The 22,640-nt window shown below is 54.1% G+C and overlaps 2 protein-coding genes and 1 non-coding gene across 5 annotated transcripts in view; 1 reads left to right on the top strand and 2 right to left on the bottom strand.

Annotated features, from left to right (window-relative positions):
* DHRSX (dehydrogenase/reductase X-linked) overlaps window positions 1-18,976 on the bottom strand; it is a 147,474-nt gene extending 128,498 nt beyond the window's left edge. For all 3 annotated transcript variants that reach the window (XM_070366094.1, XM_070366096.1, XM_070366093.1), the window contains exon 1: window positions 18,844-18,976. In XM_070366094.1, the coding sequence (XP_070222195.1) occupies window positions 18,844-18,952 (109 nt within the window). In that variant the 5' untranslated portion in view covers window positions 18,953-18,976. The remainder of the gene's footprint in view (window positions 1-18,843) is intronic.
* On the bottom strand, window positions 437-18,976 carry ZBED1 (zinc finger BED-type containing 1). The gene is made up of 2 exons (XM_070366092.1): window positions 18,844-18,976; window positions 437-4,654 (listed from the first exon to the last, which is right to left on the bottom strand). The coding sequence occupies exon 2, from the start codon at window positions 4,642-4,644 to the stop codon at window positions 2,521-2,523; it is 2,124 nt and encodes a 707-aa protein (XP_070222193.1). The 5' UTR covers window positions 4,645-4,654; window positions 18,844-18,976; the 3' UTR covers window positions 437-2,520.
* On the top strand, window positions 12,516-12,644 carry LOC138986574 (small nucleolar RNA U109). Its single transcript, XR_011463386.1, has one exon. It is a non-coding gene; the product is annotated as a small nucleolar RNA U109 (small nucleolar RNA).
* Window positions 18,977-22,640: the final 3,664 nt, after the last annotated feature.

Genomic DNA, 22,640 nt, shown 5'->3' with positions numbered 1-22,640 from the left:
CAGGCGTGATGAGCTGAGGCGGTCCTCGGGAAGCTGGATGGACAGCTCCCCTGTTCTCTGTCCAGAGGCTGGCCACAGTAAGATGCTACCACAGGACTCCACTGATCCCCGGCCGGAGGACCACTCAGGGAAGGCTTCCCGCCCTCTCCCCTCCAGATCACAACTGTTGTGACCACCTCGCATTACAAGGGCTTCAAGACACAGCTCCCAGGGCTCCCCGGCTACCACCACCCAGGTTGTCCACCCGCAAATCAGCCCGACATCCCACGACCAGGGGCCGGGAGCACATCCTCAGCCCCTTCACTCAAAACAAACATGTACAACCATCATCCATGCTTCCTTTCAGCCCAGTCCTGCCATCCTCCTAGGGGCTGCTCGGAATAAAGGGAACAGTACCCTTCCGCACACAAGGAAAAAAAAAAGGAACATCTGAGAATCGTGACGTCATTGTGACTTTACTGAGCATGGAACAAACACCACTTAGATGAAGCAGAGAATCAGGATTTTGACGACAAGACCTGAGCGCAAAACACACTCCATTTCCTGGAAGCAGAGTCCCGGGCAGACCCAGATAAGACACGTGCGTGACAGTTAGCGGCCGTGTCTTTACGAGAAGTTCTGGATGCCGGCAATGACCTCTTATCTGAGACGTTTACAGACACGTTCCACTTTTGTGTTCAATGGAGAAAGCTCTGAAAGTGGCAGGTTTTCACGACTGAAAAATGGCCTAGTTAAGCTCAAAACGTCTGTGTAGATGTGGCATCCCTGAGCCACCCTGGAATAGAGGCAACCCATAAAACACAGAAAAGGAAAAAGACGACGGATGCTAACCTCCGAGGCTGTTTCTGGGGTAGCTTGCTTTCTTAAAAGAAAGGAGAGCGAGGGAGGGAGCAGGGAAAGATAGGAGGAGATGGAAAAACCCTGGATGCCCTGGTGGTACACATGGTCCATGGTCACTCAGGACGGACATGGACACACTGCTGTGTTTAACATGGAGAACCAGCCAGGACCTGCTGGACAGCACAGGGAACTCTGCTCAATCCTCTGTAATAACCTTATTACAGGGGTAAGGATGAGGGAAGGGATAGTCAGGGAGTCTGGGATGGACATGGACACACTGCTCTGTTTAACGTGGAGAACCAGCAAGGACCTGCTGGACAGCACAGGGAACTCTGCTCAATGTCATGTGGCAGCCTGGCTGGGAGGGGAGTTTGGGGGAGAATGGATACATGTGTATGTGTGGCTGAGTCTCTTTGCTGTCCACCTAAAACTGTCCAACATTGTTAACTGGCTATTGTTGTTGTAGAGCTGCTCAGTCATCTCTCTCTGCAACCCCGTGGACTGTAGCCCCACCAGGCTCCTCTGTCCATGGGATTCTCCAGGCAAGAATATTGGAGTGGGCTGCCATTCCCTCCTGCAGCGGATCTTCCCAACCCAGGGATTGAAGCCAGGTCTCCTGCCTTGGCAGGCAGGTTCTTTACCACGGAGGCCCCTGGGAAGCGTCTTTGAAGCATTGGGACGCACGACCACCACCTGGAGAACACAAGAGCTAGAGAACCTGGCAAGGACCGTGAATTCGGGAAAGGGCGGGGAGGAAAAAAAAAAAACAACACTCGTGGGTGGCAGAAAACAAACCACACCCAATATTTCTTCTTCGGCTTTTTTATAAGCGATGGCACTACGGGCTCAAGGGTAACATGTTGCATCACGCCTTGAAAACAGGGCGGGTGGCTAAAGCGTGTCTCCAGGTTCCCTGGTAATTGACAAGGTGGTCGTATTCCTTTACGGACCGAAGGGGCTAACAGCCGCGGATGGTGCCCCGGGCGGGGGTGGGGCGTGCAAATGGTGCTCACGGGGAGGTGGGCTTTGGGGAACACGGAAGGGGCTTTTGTCCTCAGCGGCCCCCTGATTTCCATTTGTTTCTGATTCACCCCAAACCCTCCCTGGCATGAGGACATGGACACTGTAGGTACGGAATTAGCAGAGGGAGTCAGAACACCCCCGCCGGCCATGCTAGCATCAGGGGCGTTGAGGATTGGTAATCCGATGGGCGGACGCCTCCGGTTTTTACAAGTCATTTCTTTCCCCGTTCCTGGAATACAAGGGGGTTCCCCACCACAGCCGCCGCCCCCCGGAGAGGAAACACTTGTTTTCACCAGGTTTGCACCACTCAAGAGCCTCGTGTCTCTTCTCTGTGGACCACCCAGAGTCCGTCTCTCTTCTCTGTGGACCATGCAGCGTCCATCTCAGTCCTCTGGGGCCACCCAGAGTCCGTCTCTCTTGTCTGAGACACCCAGAGTCCGCGTCTCCCCTCTGGGGCTCACACACACACACACACACGCACCCACAAAGATCCGTGTCTTCTGCTCGATTCCCGCATTCCCAGCAGCAGTGCGCCCATCCGCGCTGGGGTGGCGGGGCCGTTAGTCCCAACAGCCGAGCATCCAGAAGGGTACCGCCCCCCAGCGCCGGCTGTGCACCCGCCCCCGCCCTGCCGGTGCCCGCCAGCCCCAGCCCCGGCTACACGAAGCTGCCGTCCCTGACGCCGAAGAAGCCGGCGTGGGCCGCCTCGCCGGGCGCGAAGGCCTGCTCGTGGTCCAGGCCCCACTCGCCCTCGTCTTCGTCCTCCAGCTCGGCGTCGGCGCCGCCGCGCGCGTTCTCGTACAGGAAGACCTGCTCGTCCACGTGCGCGGGGGCCAGGCGGTTGCGCTTGGCGCTCACCACGGTGGCGCATGAGCCGAAGAGGCGCTCGGGGCCGACACGCGTGGCCGCCACGGCCCAGTACTTCTGGAGCACCTTGGGCAGCACGGGGAACAGCGCCAGGCGGTCCGACCACCACTTGAGCGGGTCCTCGTTGAGCCCCAGGGGCTTCTGCGACTTGAAGTTGCTGAGCTCCTCCACCACCTGGGCATGCCACTCCTCCTGATCCTCCACGCCCCCGGTGGGGCAGAAGATCTCAGCCAGCATGTCGTTGATGACGCTGGCTGGGGGCGGGGTGGGCGAGGGCGCCGGCTTCTTGGCCGGCGGCGGCTCCTCGGGCGGCGCGGCCGCCTTGTCCTCGGAAGCGCGGTAGGCGCCCTCTTTGACCTTCTCCAGGAGGCCCTTGGCCTCCTCCAGCACGCGGTTCTCCACCTGCTGCCGCTCGAAAGTGGAGAGGAACGGTAGCCTCTTGTAGCGCGGGTCCAGGAAGGTGGCCACGTTGAGGAACAGGTCGATCTCGGGGCTCTCCTGGTAGGTCTTGGCGAGCTCCTTGGCGATCACCTCCTTGGCCATGCTGATCTCCTTGGGGTCCGTCTCCTTGGGGTTGAGAGTCGTGTTCAGCAGCATGTGCAGCAGCGGCTTGACCATGCTGATGGTGGGGTACTTGGAGGCCGACAGCATCTCGGCCACCTGCTTGAAGGGCTGCAGCAGCTCCACCAGGCCCTCGATGGTGGCCCACTCGGCGGCCTCCAGCATGAGGTGGTGGTTGTTGGTGTCTTCCAGCAGGACCCCAGCGATGGCAAACTGCTGCTCCTTGAGCCGCTGCAGCATGCCCAGCGTGCTGCCCCACCAGGCCACGCGGTTGCTCACCAGCATGCAGGGGGCCGCGTTCTGCTGTCTCTGCTTTTCGTGGAGCATGACCATGGCCACGGATGACTGCTGGAAGTATGCCACCAGCTTGGCGCAGCGGCCCAGCAGCGCGCCGAGCTTGGGCAGCCGGAAGGCCTGGCGGATGGCCACGTCGAAGGTATGGCCCAGGCACGGCATGTGCACCGGGATGTCGAGCAGCGAGCAGGCCTGGGCCAAGTCCTTGCTACGGTCCGTGGTGGCGCCGAAGACCTTGGTGTGGACGCCCCACTCGATGAACGCTTCGTAGAGGACGCGCGTGATGGTCTCGGCAGCGTTCTCCTCGGGCACCTCGAAGGTCTTGAGGCAGCGGGAGCCCACCGCCAGCCCGTGGGGGGCCGCGCGGCCCAGGAAGTGCGCCGACAGCGTCACGTAGGTGCGGTTCTGGGTCTGGCTGCGCCACAGGTCGGTGGAGACGCCGCACCAGGCGGCGTCCGCCAGCTCCTTGAGCACCGCCTCGCGCACGGTGCCGTAGCGCTCGGGGATGGCCTTGCCGCAGAAGAACTTGCGGCTCGGCAGCTCGTAGCGCGGCTCAGCGGCCTTCAGCAGCGCCCTGAACGTGGGCTCGTCCACAATGGAGGCCGGGTAGAGGCCCTCGCAGATGAGGCCCATGACGGCGGTGGTCAGCTCCTGCTGCTTGCGGCTCTCGTGGCCGTGCGTGCCGGCCTTGGCGGCCAGCGGCTCGGGCGTGCCGCCGGGCTGCGCGGGGTCCGGCTTCAGCTTGGAGAAGGCGCTGGCGAAGGCCTCGCGCATCTGTTCCGTGTTGCTCTTGACGAACTCGCAGAACTCGTCGGGGTGGTTCTTCTCCAGGTGGTAGGACAGGTTGGAGGTGTTGCCCGAGTAGGCGATCTGGGCCATGCAGATGCGACAGTAGATTTTCTTCCACTGCAGGATGCAGCCCTCGGCGTTCGTGTCGAAGCCGAAGTAGCGCCACACTTTGCTCTTGGCGCGCGGGTGCGCCACCAGCTTGAGGTCGCTCTGCCCGCCCTCCAGGCTCTTGCACTCCATCGCGCCGCCCCCGGCTGGGCCTCCGCTCATTCGGGACGACCTGCCGAGAAGCAGCAGAACAGAGAGCGTGAGAAGACGGCCCGGCTCCGCCCGGCCAGCCGGCGGGCGGGGGGAGCGGGGTGGCTCTGGAAACGAGGGCGCACGGAGGTGGGGACCACCCCGAGGCCGCCGCTCCAGCTGGTGGCAAAGCAGCAAGGGCTCAGTCTGAAAAGCGAGCAGCTGTTCCATCCAGGTGCCTCGGAGACATGCATTTATTGATTGCCTTTTTTTTTTTTTTAAGTGTTTCCATCCTCTTTGGAATCCTCATGACAGCTCTTTCATCACCTGAGCTGGTGTATTACATCCTGTTCTGGGAAATAAACCAGCCCCGCAAATAAGCAGGCAAGCAGGTGGGTCTGTTCCCCAGCAGACCCCACGGTTCCCAAACACCCCCTTGCCAGGCCAAGAGGACCCACGTCCCCCACTCCTAAAGACTCCTGGTCAGGATGCAGGCGTGTCAAAGGCCACCAAGAAAACTGGCTCAGATAAGAGCAGCACATGTGGGGGTTCTCAAGCAGGCCTGTGCGGCCCTTGTGGCTCACCTGGTAAAGAATCCGCCTGCAATGCAGGAGACCCCTGGCTGCATGCCTGGGTTTGGAAGATCCCCTAGAGAAGGGATAGGCTACCCACTGCAGTATGCTTGAGCTTCCCTGGTAGCTCAGCTGGTAAAGAACCTGCCTGCAATGCAGGTGGGGAAGATCCCCTGGAGAAGGGACAGGCTACCCACTCCAGTATTCTTGGGCTTCCCTGTGGCTTAGATGGTAAAGAATCCGCTTGCAATGTGGGAGAATCCTGATTGGATGCCTTGGTCGGGAAGATCCCATAGAGAAGGGACAGGCTACCCACTCCGGTATTCTTGAGGTTCCCTGGTAGCTCAGCTAGTAAAGAACCTGCCTGCAATGCAGGAGACCCCTGGGTCGGGAAGATCCCCTGGAGAAGCAATAGGTTACCCACTCCAGTATTCTTGGGCTTCCCTGGTGGCTCAGATAGTAAAGAATCGGCCTGCAATGCAGGAGACCTGGCTTCAATCCCTGGGTTGGGAAGACACCCTGGGGAGCGGGGCATGGCAACCCACTCCAGTATTCTGGCCTGGACAATCCCCATGGACAGAGGAGTTTGGCAAGCTGATGTCCACGGGGTCACAAAGAGTCAGACACGACTGAGTGACTGAGCATGCACAAGCAGATACTAGGCTGGCCGACCAGCATTCAAGTGTTTTTTTCAAATTTTACGTTTTTCAGTGATGCCTTTTTGCCCACAATGAGGTATCACCTCACTCCTGTCACAATGGCTTTCATGAAAAAAAAAAACCACAAGTAACAAATGTTGACAAGGATGTGGAGAAAAGGGACCCCTTCCTACACTGTTGGTGGGGATGTGAACTGATGCAGCCACTATGGAGAACAGTACGGACGTTCTTTGAGAAACTAAAATCAGCTACCATACGATCCTGCCGTCCCATTCCTGGGCATAATATGCAGACAAAACGACAATTCAAAAAGATACGTGCACTTCAGCGTTCATTCCAACACTATTCAAAACAGCCAAGACACGGAAGCAACCTAAGTGTCCGTCAACAGAGGAATGGATAAAGAGGTGGTACGTGTACACCACGGAGGACTACTCAGCCACGGAAAGGAATTAACTGATACCCTGCTGCGACATGGACGGACCTAGAGATAATCGTACTGAGTGAAGTTAAGAAAGTGGATGACAAATGGCGATCCAATAAAAATATTATTTAAAACCAGTGCATATGGAGACTTTGCTGGTGGTCCCAGTGGCTGAGACTCCCAGCTTCCAATGCAGGGGGCCTGGCTTCCATCCTTGGTCAGGAACCAGATCCCACATGTCACAGCTGAAGACGCTGCATATTCCAACGAAGACACAAAGCAGCCAAATACATACATGTATATATATATACACACACACACACGTATACGAAACTAGTGAAGACAACAAAACAGAAGCAGACTCACAGATCTAGAGAACTGCCTCATTGGAAAATCGTTCCTAATGCTGGGAAAGACTGAGGCAGGAGGAGAAGGGGACGACAGAGGATGAGATGGTGGGATGGCATCACCGACTCAATGGACATAAGTTTAAGCAAGCTCCAGGAGATGGTGAAGGATGGAGAAGCCTGGTGTGCTGCAGTCTATGAGGTCGCAAAGAGTCAGGCATTACCGAACAACAACGACATCAATGATAACTCATGAAAAAATTAGAAAGAGGACTCTGGTACTTCACAGGCTCTATTTTTCTCCCCAGGAGCATCTGGGAATGGATGCCAGACTGGGGCAGGAAGGGAATTCTCCATCCCTGGAATGTCTCAGCATGCCCCCCGCCTCGTGGCCACAAATATCTGGACACTGAGAAGCCAACCAGCCGTGGTGCAGCGTCCCTGGATTCTCAGAGCTCAGCCCCCAGGCTCCCACTGCTGGCGATGCTCACACGTTCAGCTCCGTGGAGCTGCCAGTCAGAGGGCCAGGACACCCGAAAGGCTAGCTGAGTTTTCTTAAGAGGTGTCAGGGGAGGGACCTCCCTGGTCGGCCAGTGGTTAAGGCTCCATGCTCCCAGGGGGAACTTGTTAGTCACCTACTTTATAGATGGCAGCTCCACAGCTATTTTATGCATGGCAGGGGGCACAGGTGGATCCCTGCATGCGGAACTAGGATCCTGCATGCAGTCCAAGAGCATACAAACAAAATTTTCAGTGATGCCTTTTTGCCCACAATGAGGTATCACCTCACACCCTGTCACAATGGCTTTCATGAAAAAAAAAAAAACCACAAGTAACAAATGTTGACAAGGATGTGGAGAAAAGGGACCCCTTCCTACACTGTTGGTGGGGATGTGAACTGATGCAGCCACTATGGAGAACAGTACGGACGTTCTTTGAGAAACTAAAATCAGCTACCATACGATCCTGCCGTCCCATTCCTGGGCATAATATGCAGACAAAACGACAATTCAAAAAGATACGTGCACTTCAGCGTTCATTCCAACACTATTCAAAACAGCCAAGACACGGAAGCAACCTAAGTGTCCGTCAACAGAGGAATGGATAAAGAGGTGGTACGTGTACACCACGGAGGACTACTCAGCCACGGAAAGGAATTAACTGATACCCCCTGCTGCGACATGGACGGACCTAGAGATAATCGTACTGAGTGAAGTTAAGAAAGTGGATGACAAATGGCGATCCAATAAAAAATATTATTTAAAACCAGTGCATATGGAGACTTTGCTGGTGGTCCCAGTGGCTGAGACTCCCAGCTTCCAATGCAGGGGGCCTGGCTTCCATCCTTGGTCAGGGAACCAGATCCCACATGTCACAGCTGAAGACGCTGCATATTCCAACGAAGACACAAAGCAGCCAAATACATACATGTATATATATATACACACACACACACGTATACGAAACTAGTGAAGACAACAAAACAGAAGCAGACTCACAGATCTAGAGAACTGCCTCATTGGAAAATCGTTCCTAATGCTGGGAAAGACTGAGGGCAGGAGGAGAAGGGGACGACAGAGGATGAGATGGTGGGATGGCATCACCGACTCAATGGACATAAGTTTAAGCAAGCTCCAGGAGATGGTGAAGGATGGAGAAGCCTGGTGTGCTGCAGTCTATGAGGTCGCAAAGAGTCAGGCATTACCGAACAACAACGACATCAATGATAACTCATGAAAAAATTAGAAAGAGGACTCTGGTACTTCACAGGCTCTATTTTTCTCCCCAGGAGCATCTGGGAATGGATGCCAGACTGGGGCAGGAAGGGAATTCTCCATCCCTGGAATGTCTCAGCATGCCCCCCGCCTCGTGGCCACAAATATCTGGACACTGAGAAGCCAACCAGCCGTGGTGCAGCGTCCCTGGATTCTCAGAGCTCAGCCCCCAGGCTCCCACTGCTGGCGATGCTCACACGTTCAGCTCCGTGGAGCTGCCAGTCAGAGGGCCAGGACACCCGAAAGGCTAGCTGAGTTTTCTTAAGAGGTGTCAGGGGAGGGACCTCCCTGGTCGGCCAGTGGTTAAGGCTCCATGCTCCCAGGGGGAACTTGTTAGTCACCTACTTTATAGATGGCAGCTCCACAGCTATTTTATGCATGGCAGGGGGCACAGGTGGATCCCTGCATGCGGAACTAGGATCCTGCATGCAGTCCAAGAGCATACAAACAAAAAAAGACTATATCAAGAAAAGAATTGAAGGTGTCTGTTACTCACAGACATAGAAAACGTATGGCTACCAAAGCGGAAGGATGAGAGATATATTAGGAGTTTGGGATTAACAGATACACACGACTATATATAAAATAGATAACTAACAAGGACCTATGTACCATATGTAATAGGAAACTATATTCATTATGGGCTTCCCTGGTGGCTCAGCTGGTAAAGAATCTGCCTGCAATGTGGGAGACCTCATTTCAGTTCCTGGGTTGGGAAGATCCCCTGGAGAAGGGATATGCTCCCCACTCCAGTATTCTTGGGCTTCCCTGGTGGCTCAGCTGGTAAAGAATCCACCTGCAATGTGGGAGACCTGGGTGCAATCCCCGAGTTGGAAGATCCCCTGGAGAAGGGATAGGCTACCCACTCCAGTATTCTTGGGCTTCCCTGGGGGCTCAGCTGGTAAAGAATCTGCCTGCAGTGTGGGAGACCTGGGTTCAACCCCTGGGTTGGGAAGATTCCCCTGGAGAAAGGAAAGGTTACCCACTCCAGTATTCTGGCCTGGAGAATCCGGGTCGCAAAGAGTCAGACACGACTGAGCGACTCTCACTTTCTGACTATATATAAACTAGATGACCGACAGGGACCTAGTTACTGTATATAACAGGAAACTACATTCATTATACGATTATATACCCAGATAACTATATAATACACTATCATCTTGCTGTAATGGAAAAGAATATGAATATATATGTGTGTGCCCAACTGAATCACTTTGCTGTGCGCCTGAAACTAACACAGCCCTGTAAATCAAACATCAATTTGTTAAAAAAATTCTTTAATTAAAACAAATTTAAAAACGTGTCTGTTAAACCTGCAAGCCTTCAATCTCCTGTTGTCGTTTGGTCGCTCATTCGTGTCCGACTCTCTGCGACCGCATAGACCGCAGCACGCCAGGCTTCCCTGTCCTTCCCCGTCTCCCGGACTTTGCTCAGCCTACTGTACAGCACTCACAGTTAAATCACACACTGCAGCCACCAGGCATTTTCTGAGTGTGGGGGCAAATATTCAAAACTCAGTAACGACAGTGGGCTGAAAATCACCCTCCACTGAAAATTCATGTCCTCCCAAAACCTCAGAAGAGGACATTACATGGAAATAAGTTCTCTGCAGACATGATGGAGTGAAGGTCTGAGATGAGGTCCTCCTGGATGGGGGTGGCCCTAAACCCAGGGACAGGGTCCTTATAAGACACAGAAGAGGGAGACATGGATGCAGAGGAGCAGCCACGTGGAGACAGGGGCAGAGACGGGAGGGAGGCGGCCACCAGCCCAGGGACGGATGCCTGGAGCCCCCAGAAGCTGGGAGAGGCGGGAAGGACCCTCCCCTGGAGCCTCCGCAGGGAGCCCAGCCCTGGGACCCCTGGACCTCAGACGCCTGGTCCCCAGGAAGAGACAGGATGCCTTCGTGTGATTTCAAATGCTTTGCTCGGGCCAGAGGGCTCAGAGGTGGGGCCCCGGGGGTGGCGATCCAACAAGGCCAGGATGTGTCGAGAAAGAAGGGACCCCAGGATCACAGCTCCTGCAGATGGACTAGGAGTGGGGGGGTGCCTGGGCATGGGAAAGGCCGTCCCCTAAAGCGAGGGGAACCTCGAAGCAGGCACCACAGCTGGGCTCTGGCATGGAGCTCTTCCGTCCTACATGGGCAACGCAATTCAGTCTCATCAGAGTTTCCTACTACATGGTCGTCGTGATGCCAACCACGATGAACGATCGGTGCTGTTGGGCTGAAGGCAGCCTGAGGTCTGTGGTCCTGCAGGAAGCATCGTGACAAAGCCACAGCTTAAGGAGGCACCGCCCGTGGGGAGTCTCCCCCTTGCAGTTTCACAACCAATGGACAAATGATGGCAGGATTTCCCGAGGCCCCCTAAGGAGACGGGGACACAGGAAGGCAGTTTATTTGTTTGTTTTTCCACTCTGCTTTTAACTGGCCTTTCTCTGAGGTCAACCAGGCTGAGCATCTTTTCAAGTTTATCTGTTGGCCACCTGTCTGTCTTCTTGGAAGAAATGTCAACTCAAAATGTCCACTGAGGTCCTCTGGCTATTTTTAATTGGGTTGCATGCTAAGTCGCTTCAGTCATGTCCAACTCTCTGCAACCCCACGGACTGTAGCCCGCCAGGCTCCTCTGTCCATGGGGATTCTCCAGGCAAGAAGACTGGAGTGGGTTGCTATTTCCTCCTCCAGGGGAATCTTCCCAACCCAGGGATCGAACCCAGGTCTCCTGTATCTCCTGCACTGCAGACAGATTCTTTACCCCTGAGCCACCTGGGAAGCCCATCATCGGTCACATTATTTGTAAACACTTTCTCCCTTTCCACTGGCTGTCCTTCTGTTTTGTCCCAGTTTAATTCGGTCCCATTTGGTTATTTCTGCTTTTATTTCCCTTGCCGCAAGACACAGGACCAAAAAGCTACTGCTAAGAATTAAGTCAAATTACTCTCTTCCTGTGTTTTCTCCTACGAGTCTCATGGTTTCCAGAGTCTTACGTTTAGGTCTTTAATCTGTTTTGAGTTTTGGGGGTTTTGTGCTTTTTTCTGGCTGCCCTGGGTCTTCACTGCCACATGAAAGCTTTTTCCAGTCGTGAGTGGCAGCTGCTGTCCAGCTGCGGCACGTGGGCTGACATGCTACGTAGAGTGATCCCCAGAGCAGGGATCGGACTGGTGTCCCCCCGAGTGGCAAGGCAGATTCTTAAGCACTGGCCCATCAGCGAAGCCCCTAGAGTTTATGTCTGCATATGGCGTTAGCGCGTATTCCAATTCCATTCTTTTCTCTGGAGCTGTCCAGTCGCGTGTGATGGGTTGGAGCGTATACACTAACCACGGCGGGTCACAGCAAGACTTGCATGGTCCACGGCCGCTTTCAGAGTCAGGAATGAAGGTTCTGTCCAAGCAGCCTCCACGCCAAGTGGGCAACCCTAGCATCTCTCGGGGGGAAACCATCGCCAAGATGCTACCTGGGGCCTGGGGAGGTCTTGCCTTTGCTCACAGCAGTGGCACCAGCCAGATCATCCACAAACATAATGACCGTGTCCCAAGAAAAAGGATGAAGTCAGCAAGTGGAGGGCCAGCATCACTCTGCTCCACTGGGACTTCCAGGAGCCGGCAAGGACCAAAAACAGCCACTATGCTCCCTGATTTGGTATTTGTTTGGGGAGAATATAGTTGTCTTTTTGTTGGGTGGAAAAAAATGTTACTAGGGATCACACGTAAGTGGCTTCTGATTTTTCGCTGGGTAAAAAAAAAAAGTGTTACTGGGAATAACATGTAAGCGGTTTGTTATTTTTCGATGGGTAAAAGGAAGAAAAATTAAAGTGTTGGGCTTCGCAGGTGGCTCAGTGGTAACGAACCCACCTGCTAATATGCAGGAGATGTGGGATGGATCCCTGGGTCAGGAAGATCCCCTGGAGGAGGAAACGGCAGCCCACTCCAGGATTCTTGCCTGGAGAATCCCATGGACAGAGGAGCCTGGCGGGCTACACTCCACGGGGTCACAAAGACTTGGTTATGACTCAGCAACAATAGCAAAGAAACGTTACTGGGAATCACATGTAAGTGTCTCGTTAATGTGATCTGAAATTCACGTTGTAGATTTCCGTGTTGACCATTTAAAGTTCTTTTTTCATTTCTTGCATGTGAATGTCGGCTCCTCATTCCTTTGCAAGATGGAATCTATAATGTGCTAGAATAATAAAGGAGTTCTCAGGGCTGGCAATGTTACAATAGCTGTTGAGTAGTTCTATCTTTCTCTTACATTTCAAAAAAAAAAACAAAACCGTGGCCCCTCCCTGGGAGAAAACTGTATTTCCCGATAAAAGATAAAAAACATAACCACAATACCATGACCACAGCTAAGCAACTGTGACAAGAATTTCTCAACATCATCGAAAAAAAATTTTAAGTTTTTACTTTATTAACATGGAACTGAATAGGATCAATACAGACAAGAAAAAGCCACACAAACCAAAGCCTTGGGGGAAGGGGGAGTCCTCATTTCTTTTTAAGACTAAAAAGAGCCAAAGGTCAACCGAACTATGGTTTTGCCTCCCTGGAGTGACAGCTCCCAACTATTCATATGTACACAAAACCAGCCAGATGTTACTTCCTCTTGACAGACTTTTTAAAAAATCCTACAGTTTGAAAACTAGAATCCGCCCTAAAATGGCTTTGTAAATGGGCCAGCTGACCTCTGTTCTTGAGCTGGACTGTCAGTCCATCAGCAGAAGTCCATTTTCCAGACCAAAGTCCATTTTCCAGATCAGAAGGCCTGACTCCTATTTGCAACAGAGCTTTTTTTTTTTTTAATTTTTGTGGTTATTGTTCATCATGGATTTTTTTTTTCTTCATCAAGTTTTAAAAAAAAAAAAAAATTGGGGGGGCCATGTCTGAGGCATGGAAGACCAGAGTTCCCCAACCACAGATGGAACCTGAGCCCCCTGCAGTGGAAGCAAGAAGCCTTAACCATGGGGCCCCCAAGGGGGTCCCTGAAACAGAATTCTTACGGGAAAATCTGCATGGTACCTTTATTTTCTTGGGCTCCAAAATCACCACAAACGGTGACTGCAGCCATGAAATTAAGAGACTCTTGCTCCTTGAAAGAAAAGCTAAGACAAACCCAGACTGTGTATTAAAAAGCAGAGACGTCACTTTGCTGACAAAGGTGAGTCTGGTCAAAGCAATGGTTTGACTAAAGAATTGATGCTTTTGAACTATGGTGTTGGAGAGGACTCTTGAGAGTCCCTTGGACAGCAGGGAGATCCAACCAGTCCATCCTAAAGGAAATCAATCCTGAGTGTTCATTGGAAGGATTGATGTTGAAGCTGAAACTCCAATACTTTGGCCATCTAATGGGAAGAGCTGACTCATTGGAAAAGACCCTGATGCTGGGAAAGATTGAAGGCGGGAGGAGAAGGGGACGACAGAGGATGAGATGGTTGGATGGCATCACGGACTCAATGGACAAGAGTTTGAATAAACTCCCGGAGTTGGTGATGGACAGGGAGGTCTGGTGTGCTGTGGTCCATGGGACTGCAGACTGAACATGACTTAGCAACTGAACAAGTTGGAACAGACAATGACGATAGAGAATGTGGAAGTCAGACTGTATTAGAGGAATTCTTCTAATTCCTCTACTAGAGGAATTCTTCATTTGCCCACATAGGTCTCTAGCCACGCACAGACCTCCAACTGCCGTGAGTTTCTCACGCTCTTGTCTGTAGCAATACATTTTAAGAAAGCGTCCCCTTCAGGACTCAGCTCCTTTTTGAAGCATCTTCTTCCATCCTTTTCACAGAACCCACGGGCACGCACACGGCACGCCTGCCCCAGTGGATAAAATGTACAGGGTCATGCACAATTCCAAAGGGAGGGTCATAAACGTGGGAGAGAAACCTCCATCTTATCGCAGTCACACCGGGAGAAGTGATTCAAGTGCAATGAATATGTGCTGCGAGTTTTCCCCCACGAAAAAGACGAGAAACAGCTCACCTCCAGAAAACTCCACATTTGCCCAAGCAAGCCACCGTTGAGGAGCTGAGATGATCCACAGACAGATTCACCCGATACTCAACACCTGACGTGCAAACATTAGCAATGAGCGTAAGCAAAGAAGTTTTAAGTCTGATGTGTGATCTGACTTCTCCGGGTGGGTGATCAGAGACCAGAGCAGGAACCGAGACACAGGGACAGAGAATGGGCTTGTGAACATATAGTGGGGGAAGGAGACGGTGGGACGAATTGAGAGAGTGGCGTTGTTATATATACACACACGACCATGCGTAAAACAGACAGCTAGTGGGAAGCTGCCCTGTAGCACAGGGAGCTCAGCTCAGGGCTATGTGATGACCTAGAGGGGTGGATGGGGGTGGAGGGAGGCTCAAGAGGGAGCAGATGTATGTAAACCTATAGCTGATTCAAGCTGGCTTAAAACTCAACACTCAGAAAAACTAAGACCATGGCATCCGGTCCCATCACTTCATGGCAAATAGATGGGGAAACCGTGGAAACAGTGGCTGACTTTATTTTCCTGGGCTCCAAAATCACTGCAGATGGTGACTGCAGCTGTGACATTAAAAGATGCTTACTCTTTGGAAGAAAAGTTATGACCAACCTAGACAGTGTATTAAAAAGCACAGATATTACTTGGCCAACAAAGGTCCGTCTAGTCAAGGCTATGGTTTTTCCAGTCGTCATGTATGGATGTGAGAGCTGGACCGTAAAGCTGAGCGCCAAAGAATGGATGCTTTTGAACCGTGGTGTTGGAGAAGACTTGAGAGTCCCTTGGACTGCAAGATCCAAGCAGTCCATCCTAAAGGAAATCAGTCCTCAATGTTCACTGCAAAGACTGATGCTGAAGCTGAAACTCCAATACTCTGGCCACCCGATGCGAAGAACTGACTCACTGGAAAAGACCCTGATGCTGGGAGGGATTGGGGGCAGGAGGAGAAGGGGATGACAGAGGATGCGATGGTTGGATGGCATCACTGACTCGATGGACATGAGTTTGAGCAAGCTCCGGGAGTTGGTGATGGACAGGGAGGCCTGGTGTGCTGCGGTCCATGGGGTCGCAAACAGTTGGACACGACTGAGCGACTGCACTGAACTACAGCTGATTCACACTGTTTTACATCAAAACCCAACACAACACTGTAAAGCAATTATCATTCAATTAACAATATTAAAAAAAAAAAGACCTTTCACAACCAAACACACTTTAGCAATCATTGCTGTGGTTTGTTGTTATCACTTTAAAATATGTAAATAAGAAAGTGTTTCTGTCACTGAGACCATGCTTGCTCCACTCTCCACACCACAGGCCACGAATCCAAGAGACAAACTGTTGAGGCAAGAAAGAGACTTTAATCAGGGAGCCTGCAGACCGAGAAGATGGCAGGCTAGCACCTCAAAGCAAGTATCTTACTGGGGTCTGGATGCCAGGTTCTTATATAGATCTGAGAGGAAGAAGCCATGTGGAACTGAAGTCAAAAGGCTGCATCCAGAGGGAGAGACAGTGCGGAAGTCACGTGAAAGGGTCTGCACTCTTGCTAAACATCTCCCACGAAATGTCCAGCCTTCCTAAGCGCTGTGTTAAACTCATCTATTCACAGGTGGGCAGGGACAAACTCTCTCTCCAGAGCTAAATAAATGCACTTTAAGTGAAAGTCGCTCATTCGTTTAGGACTCTTTGCGACCCCATGGACTATACAGTCCATGGAATTCTGCAGGCCAGAATACTGGAGTGGGTAGCCTTTCCCTTCTCCAGGAGATCTTCCCAACCCAGGGATGGAACCCAGCTCTCCAGCTCTGCAGGTGGATTCTTTATCAGCTGAGCCACCAGGGAAGCCCCAAAAAGGCACTTTACTTGACAGTCAGAGAGGCAGGGTCCTCCAGGCAAGCCACTGAGTACGATTATAATAATAAAGGGGCTTCCCTGGTGGCTCAGACGGTAAAGAATCTCCCTGCAATGCAGGGGACCTGGGTTTGATCCCTGGGTCAAGAAGATGCCCTGGAGAAGGGAATGGCAACCACTCCAGTATTCTTGCCTAGAAAATCCCATGGGCAGAGGGGCCTGGTGGGCTACAGTCTGTGGGGTCGCAAAGAGTCAGACAGGACTGAGCGACTTTCTTTTTTTTTCTTTATAATAACAAAAAGCAAGTCAAAGAAACAGCTTCCAACATGGAGTTAGAATTGGTGACTTTCTCCCTGTAACATTTCCACATTAATTATTTTATACTTTGTACATATTTATATAGCCCATACATACTATTAAAAAAGAAAACATCTGATGTCTAAAGGCAAAAAACCAGGACTCCCCTGGAGGTCCAATGGGTACAACTTGGCCATTTCGATACCGGGTTCAATCCTGGGTGGGGTTGCTAAGATCCGTTATGACTCAGTGAACAAAAAACCCAGAAACAAAAACAGAAGCAACACTGTGACCAATTCAATAAAGACAAAACAAAACAAAAAATCCCAGCTACTCTGCATCTGAACTGGGCCTCTGGGTTAGTTTATTTAGCTGCATACCTGGGCAAAGTTCAATGTCTGGCCCGCCAGGATCCTCAGTCTGTGGGATTCTCCAGGCAAGAATACTGGAGTGGGTGGCCATTCCCTTCTCCAGGGGATCTTCCCTCCTGCACTGCAAGCAGATTGTTCACTGTCTGAGTCACCAGGGAAGCCCACAACCTCCCCTGCTACTGCTAAGTCGCTTCAGTCGTGTCCGACTCTGTGCGACCCCACAGACGGCAGCCCACCAGGCTCCCCCGTCCCTGGGATTCTCCAGGCAAGAACACTGGAGCGGGTTGCCATTTCCTTCTCCAAAGCATGCAAGTGAAAAGTGAAAGTGAAGCCGCTCAGTCGTGTCCGACTCTTAGTGACCCCATGGACTGCAGCCCACCAGGCTCCTCCGTCCATGGGATTTTCCAGGCAAGAGTACTGGAGTGGGGTGCCATTGCCTTCTCCACCCCTGGGTGCACTGCAATTTCGGGCCAGTTTGGGGCGAACACGGGACAGCTCTGCACAGTCCTTCACTGTAGACAAGTCAGCCCAGACGTCAAAGCTGTCCTCTGCCTTCCACTGCAGTCTTTTCCGGTCACGCTTGATGTGCTTTTTAAAAAAGCACCAAAATGCAGTTGATCAGAAAACTAAATGCTTAGCTCACATAAACCTGGGAAGATGTATCTCCCTGGGTGAAGACCCAGGGAGGGGAGAAAAAGAAGTCCTTGTGCTCAGAGCTGCAGGTGTGCAAGGCCTGGGCCCTGCAGGGCCTTCCTGGGGGTGCTGGAGGCACGGGAAGGCATTTGCACAAGCCTAGTAACAGCCTGTCTGTTTCTCCAGCCCAATCTCCCGGGGGTGGTCAGGGGCGTTACCCACAGGCTGCCCGGGGGGAGGGGGTGTGGGGGTGCTATGCCAACACCCCGAAAAAACAGTTGGACTTAAGAATCTCTCTTACGCCAGACGATAAACAGAGTCGTTACAAGGTAACAGGGCACCACGCTTCCCAGAGAATACTTTGTTTTCACCTAAAAAAATTGATATGTCATTTACGGCTCACAGACCCTAGAGTTATTTTGATATCCTGCAAGTCAAGAGCAGACAGAAACAACACCGGTTTCCTCGATCGAAGTCCTGAGAACACCGAGGTGGCCACACAGCCAGAGAGCCCCCCAGATTGGTGGGAAAGGGAGTCGGGGGGCGGGGGGTCCCTAATATGCGTGAAGACGCGAATGGGTCCCCGCACCGCCAAGTTTGGGCCCCGAGGCTCCGCGCAGGTGGTGCAGGCCAGAGAAACCGGCGGCCCCTAAACGGGAGCTCTCCTCTCTAGGGCTCCTAGAAGCCCTAGAAGCCGCCGCCGGCCCCTCGGCGCGCCCCCGCCCCCGCCCCAGCTCCCCGGTCCCTGCAAACCCGGGCAGGCCCCGTTCTACTGGAGCCTGCGCGGGGCCGGGATGGCGGGCGCCCTCCGCCTCCCTCCGGGACGCGGGTCTGCAGAGCGCAGGGACCCGGGGGGGCTGCCGCCGTGGTTGGGGAGCGCACGGGTCCCCTGGAGAGACCCCAGCCCCCGGGGCGCTGGGGAGGGCGCGCCTTCCCCCAAGCCAACCCCCCAGGCCGCCCGGCCCGGCTTCCGGGAGCGCCCGACGCGGCGCGTACGAACCTGCGACCCCCAGGCCAGGGCGCGCGGGACCCCCTGGCTACCCCGGCCCCGGGGCGCGCGGAGCGGGCGGGGCGGTGGGGACGGCGCGCCTCCTCCCACCGCCAAGGCCGCCCGGCCCTGCTTCCGGGAGCGCCCGACGCGCCCGCCTCCCCGCGCCCCTTCCCAGCTCCGCCCCAAACCTGGGGTCCTCTCCACGGGCGGAGGGCGCGCCCCGGGCCCGGCGGCGCGGTCCCCAGCCAGCCCCACGCCGCAGCCCCGCCCGGCCCCGGCCCCTCGCCGCCTCCCCGCGCCCCTCCCCGGCCGCTGACCTGGCTCCACGAAGCCCCGGACGCAGCGGCGCAGCAGCTGCGCCACGATCAGCGCCGCGCCCACCGCGTACACCCGCAGGGCCGCCCGCGCCGCGGACAAAGGCGACATGGCTGCCCCTCCGCCGCCGCTTCCGCGCCGCCCGCCGGACTCGGAGCCCCGGGCCGGACGGCGGAAATGCGCCCGCGGCGGCCCGCCCCGCGCCGCGCCCGCGCCCGCCCCCGCGCGCGCGCCCGACTCCCGCCCCGAGCGCGCGCCCGCGCCCCGCCCGCCCCGCGCGCCCCCGACTCCCGCCCCGCGCGTGCCCCAGCCCCTCCTGCGCGCGCCCCGACTCCCGCCTCGCGCGCGCGCGCCCCCGACTCGTGCCCCGCGCGCGCTCTCCCAGCGCTTCCTGCGCGCGCCCCCAGCGCCTCCTGCGCGTGCCCCGGACTCCCGCCCCGCGCGCGCGTGCCCCCAGCCCCTCCCGGACCCCCGTCCGACCCCTGGGGGCGAGCACCCCCGCCACGAACGGGGACCCCGGAACCACCCCCCCTCCCGCCGTGGATCATAGACCCAAAGGACCCCTGACCAGACCCCGGGATCCCCCCGCGGATCATAGACCCCAGGGACCCCCACCCGGACTCTAGGAGCACCACAGCCCCCAGGATCATGGACCCCAGGGACCCCCTCCCAGAACCGGGGACATCCCCCCCCCATCATAGACCCCAGGGACCCCCCACCTGGACGCCAGGACCACCACAGCCCCCAGGATCATGGATCCCAAGGACCCCTTCCCAGACCCAGGGACCCCCACTCCCAGATCATAGACTCCAGGGACCCCTGACCGGACCCTGGGACCCCTCTCCAATCATAGAACCCAAGGACCCCAGTCCAGGCCAGAGACTGCCTCATACATGTCCACTGTCTAGATCACAGTCCCCAGTCACGCGCACACACACACACACACACACACACACACACACCACACACACACACACCCTCTGTCTGGACCATAGTCCCCAAGGACACACACATACACCAAGGTCCCCTATCTGTCTGGACCACAGTCCCCAGGGACACGCACACACACACACACACACACACACACACACACACACACACACACACACAAGTCCTCTGGACCAGTCCCCAGGGACATGCACACAAACACACCCTCTGTCTAGACCACAGTCCCCACAGTCCCCAAGCACACACACACACACACACACACACACACACCCTCTGTCTGCACCACAGTCCCCAGGGACACACACACTCACACACACACGTCCCCTGTCTGGACCAGTCCCCAGGGACACACACACACACACACACACACACACACACACACACACACACACACATCCCCTGTCTGGACCACAGTCCCCAGGGACACAGCCCCTGAGGTCCCAAAGCCCTTTCACCCCTGGGACCACACTCAGACCCCCAGGACTCCATCTGACTGCACGACCTGCCACCCAGAGGTGGACCCAACCCCTACCTTGGACTCCTGCCCCAGGGCCCCTCTCCTGGCTCACAGACCCTGAGAGCCTAACCTGGACCACAAACCATCCATTCTGACCATGGACTCCTGATACACTAACCACCCCCACTCTCAACGCCCACCTTCCAGCCTAGAGCACTGAACCTCCCACAGACTGGAGGATCCTGCCCAGATGGTGGGACCCCCTCCCAGTCCACCCAGACTGGACGTGGACTCCCAGCTGGGACTCTCCAGGAGCCGGGGAACCCCACCCAGATCACAGCTGGGACCCCACTCTCGATAACTCCCCCTAACCCAGACCCCCAAGGAGACCTCACACAGACCCCTACCCAGAACGTTGCAGAAATCCTAACCTGGCAGCCCCAGAGGCTGAGATGGTTGCATGGCATCACCGACTTGACGGGCATGAGTTTTTGCAAGCTCCGGGAGATGGTGATGAACACAGAAGGCCTGGCGTGCTGCAGTCCATGGGGTCGCAAAGAGCCGAACACGACTGAGTGACTGAACAACAATAGGTGACCCCACGTGTACCCAGGGCAGCATCACCAATATCTGATCCATCTCACTGCCCTGTGGGTGAGAAGTCTCTCCTGTGATCCCAGGCTCGAGGTCTAACACGGTCAAGGCAGAGCCATCTACCCACTGGGCTCCCCTGGCAGTGACATGGAAGAGCCTGTTTCTCAGCTTGTTTGGGTTGGTGGATGGCAGGACCCCCACTTCCTTGGGGCTGTAAGGCTGAATTCCCCGCTTCTGAACTGGTGGTCAGTGGTGGGGAGGGAAGGGCATCCATCCCACCCTCGGCATCTCTAGCACCTCCTGCCTTCCCTTCTCTGCTGTTCCAGCCCAACAACGTTCTCTGCTTTTGAAGGCTCATGGGATTAGAGTGGACTCACCAGGCTAATCCAGGATCATCTCCCTATTTTAAGCTCCATAACCTGGAGAAGGGATCGGCTACCCACTCCAGTATTCTCGGGCTTCCCTGGTGCCTCAGCGGGTAAAGAATCCACCTGCAGTGCAGGAGACCTGTGTTCGATCCCTGGGTTGGGAAGATTCCCCCCGGAGAAAAGGTAAAGGCTACCCACTCCAGTATTCTGGCCTGGAGGATTAATTCCATGGACTGAAATCAAATGGGCCTTAGAAAGCATCACTACGAACAAAGCTAGTGGAGGTGATGGAATTCCAGTTGAGCTATTCCAAATCCTGAAAGATGATGCTGTGAAAGTGCTTCTTCACTCAATATGCCAGCAAATTTTGAAAACTCAGCAGTGGCCACAGGACTGGAAAAGGTCAGTTTTCATTCCAAACCCAAAGAAAGGCAATGCCAAAGAATGCTCAAAATACCACACAATTGCACTCATCTCACACACTAGTAAAGTAATGCTCAAAATTCTCCAAGCCAGGCTTCAGCAATATGTGAACTGTTAACTTCCTGATGTTCAAGCTGGTTTTAGAAAAGGCAGAGGAACCAGAGATCAAATTGCCAACATCCGCTGGATCATGGAAAAAGCAAGAGAGTTCCAGAAAAACATCTATTTCTGCTTTACTGACTATGCCAAAGCCTTTGACTGTGCGGATCACAATAAACTGTGGAAAATTCTGAAAGAGATGGGAATACCAGACCACATGACCTGCCTCTTGAGAAACCTGTATGCAGGTCAGGAAGCAACAGTTAGAACTGGACATGGAACAACAGACTGGTTCCAAATAGGAAAAGGAGTACGTCAAGTCTGTATATTGTCACCCTGCTTATTTAACTTCTATGCAGAGTACATCATGAGAAACGCTGGACTGGAAGAAGCACAAGCTGGAATCAAGATTGCTGGGAGAAATATCAATAACCTCAGATATGCATAAGGGTGTCATACCCTTATGGCAGAAAGTGAAGAGGAACTAAAAAGCCTCTTGATGAAAGTGAAAGAGGAGAGTGAAAAAGTTGGCTTAAAGCTCAACATTCAGAAAACGAAGATCATGGCATCTGGTCCCGTCACTTCATGGGAAATAGATGGGGAAACAGTGGAAACAGTGTCAGACTTTATTTTGGGGGGCTCCAAAATCACTGCAGATGGTGACTGCAGCCATGAAATTAAAAGATGCTTATTCCTTGGAAGGAGGGTTATGACCAACCTAGATAGCATATTGAAAAGCAGAGACATTACTTTGCCAATAAAGGTCCGTCTAGTCAAGGCTATGGTTTTTCCTGTGGTCATGTATGGATGTGAGAGTTGGACTGTGAAGAAAGCTGAGCACCGAAGAATGGATGCTTTTGAACTGTGGTGCTGGAGAAGACTCTTGAGAGTCCCTTGGACTGCAAGGAGA

This window comes from Bos mutus, chromosome X, assembly GCF_027580195.1.
Source record: "Bos mutus isolate GX-2022 chromosome X, NWIPB_WYAK_1.1, whole genome shotgun sequence".
Taxonomy (NCBI): Eukaryota; Metazoa; Chordata; class Mammalia; order Artiodactyla; family Bovidae; genus Bos; species Bos mutus.
This window is presented reverse-complemented; position numbering and strand designations above follow the sequence as displayed.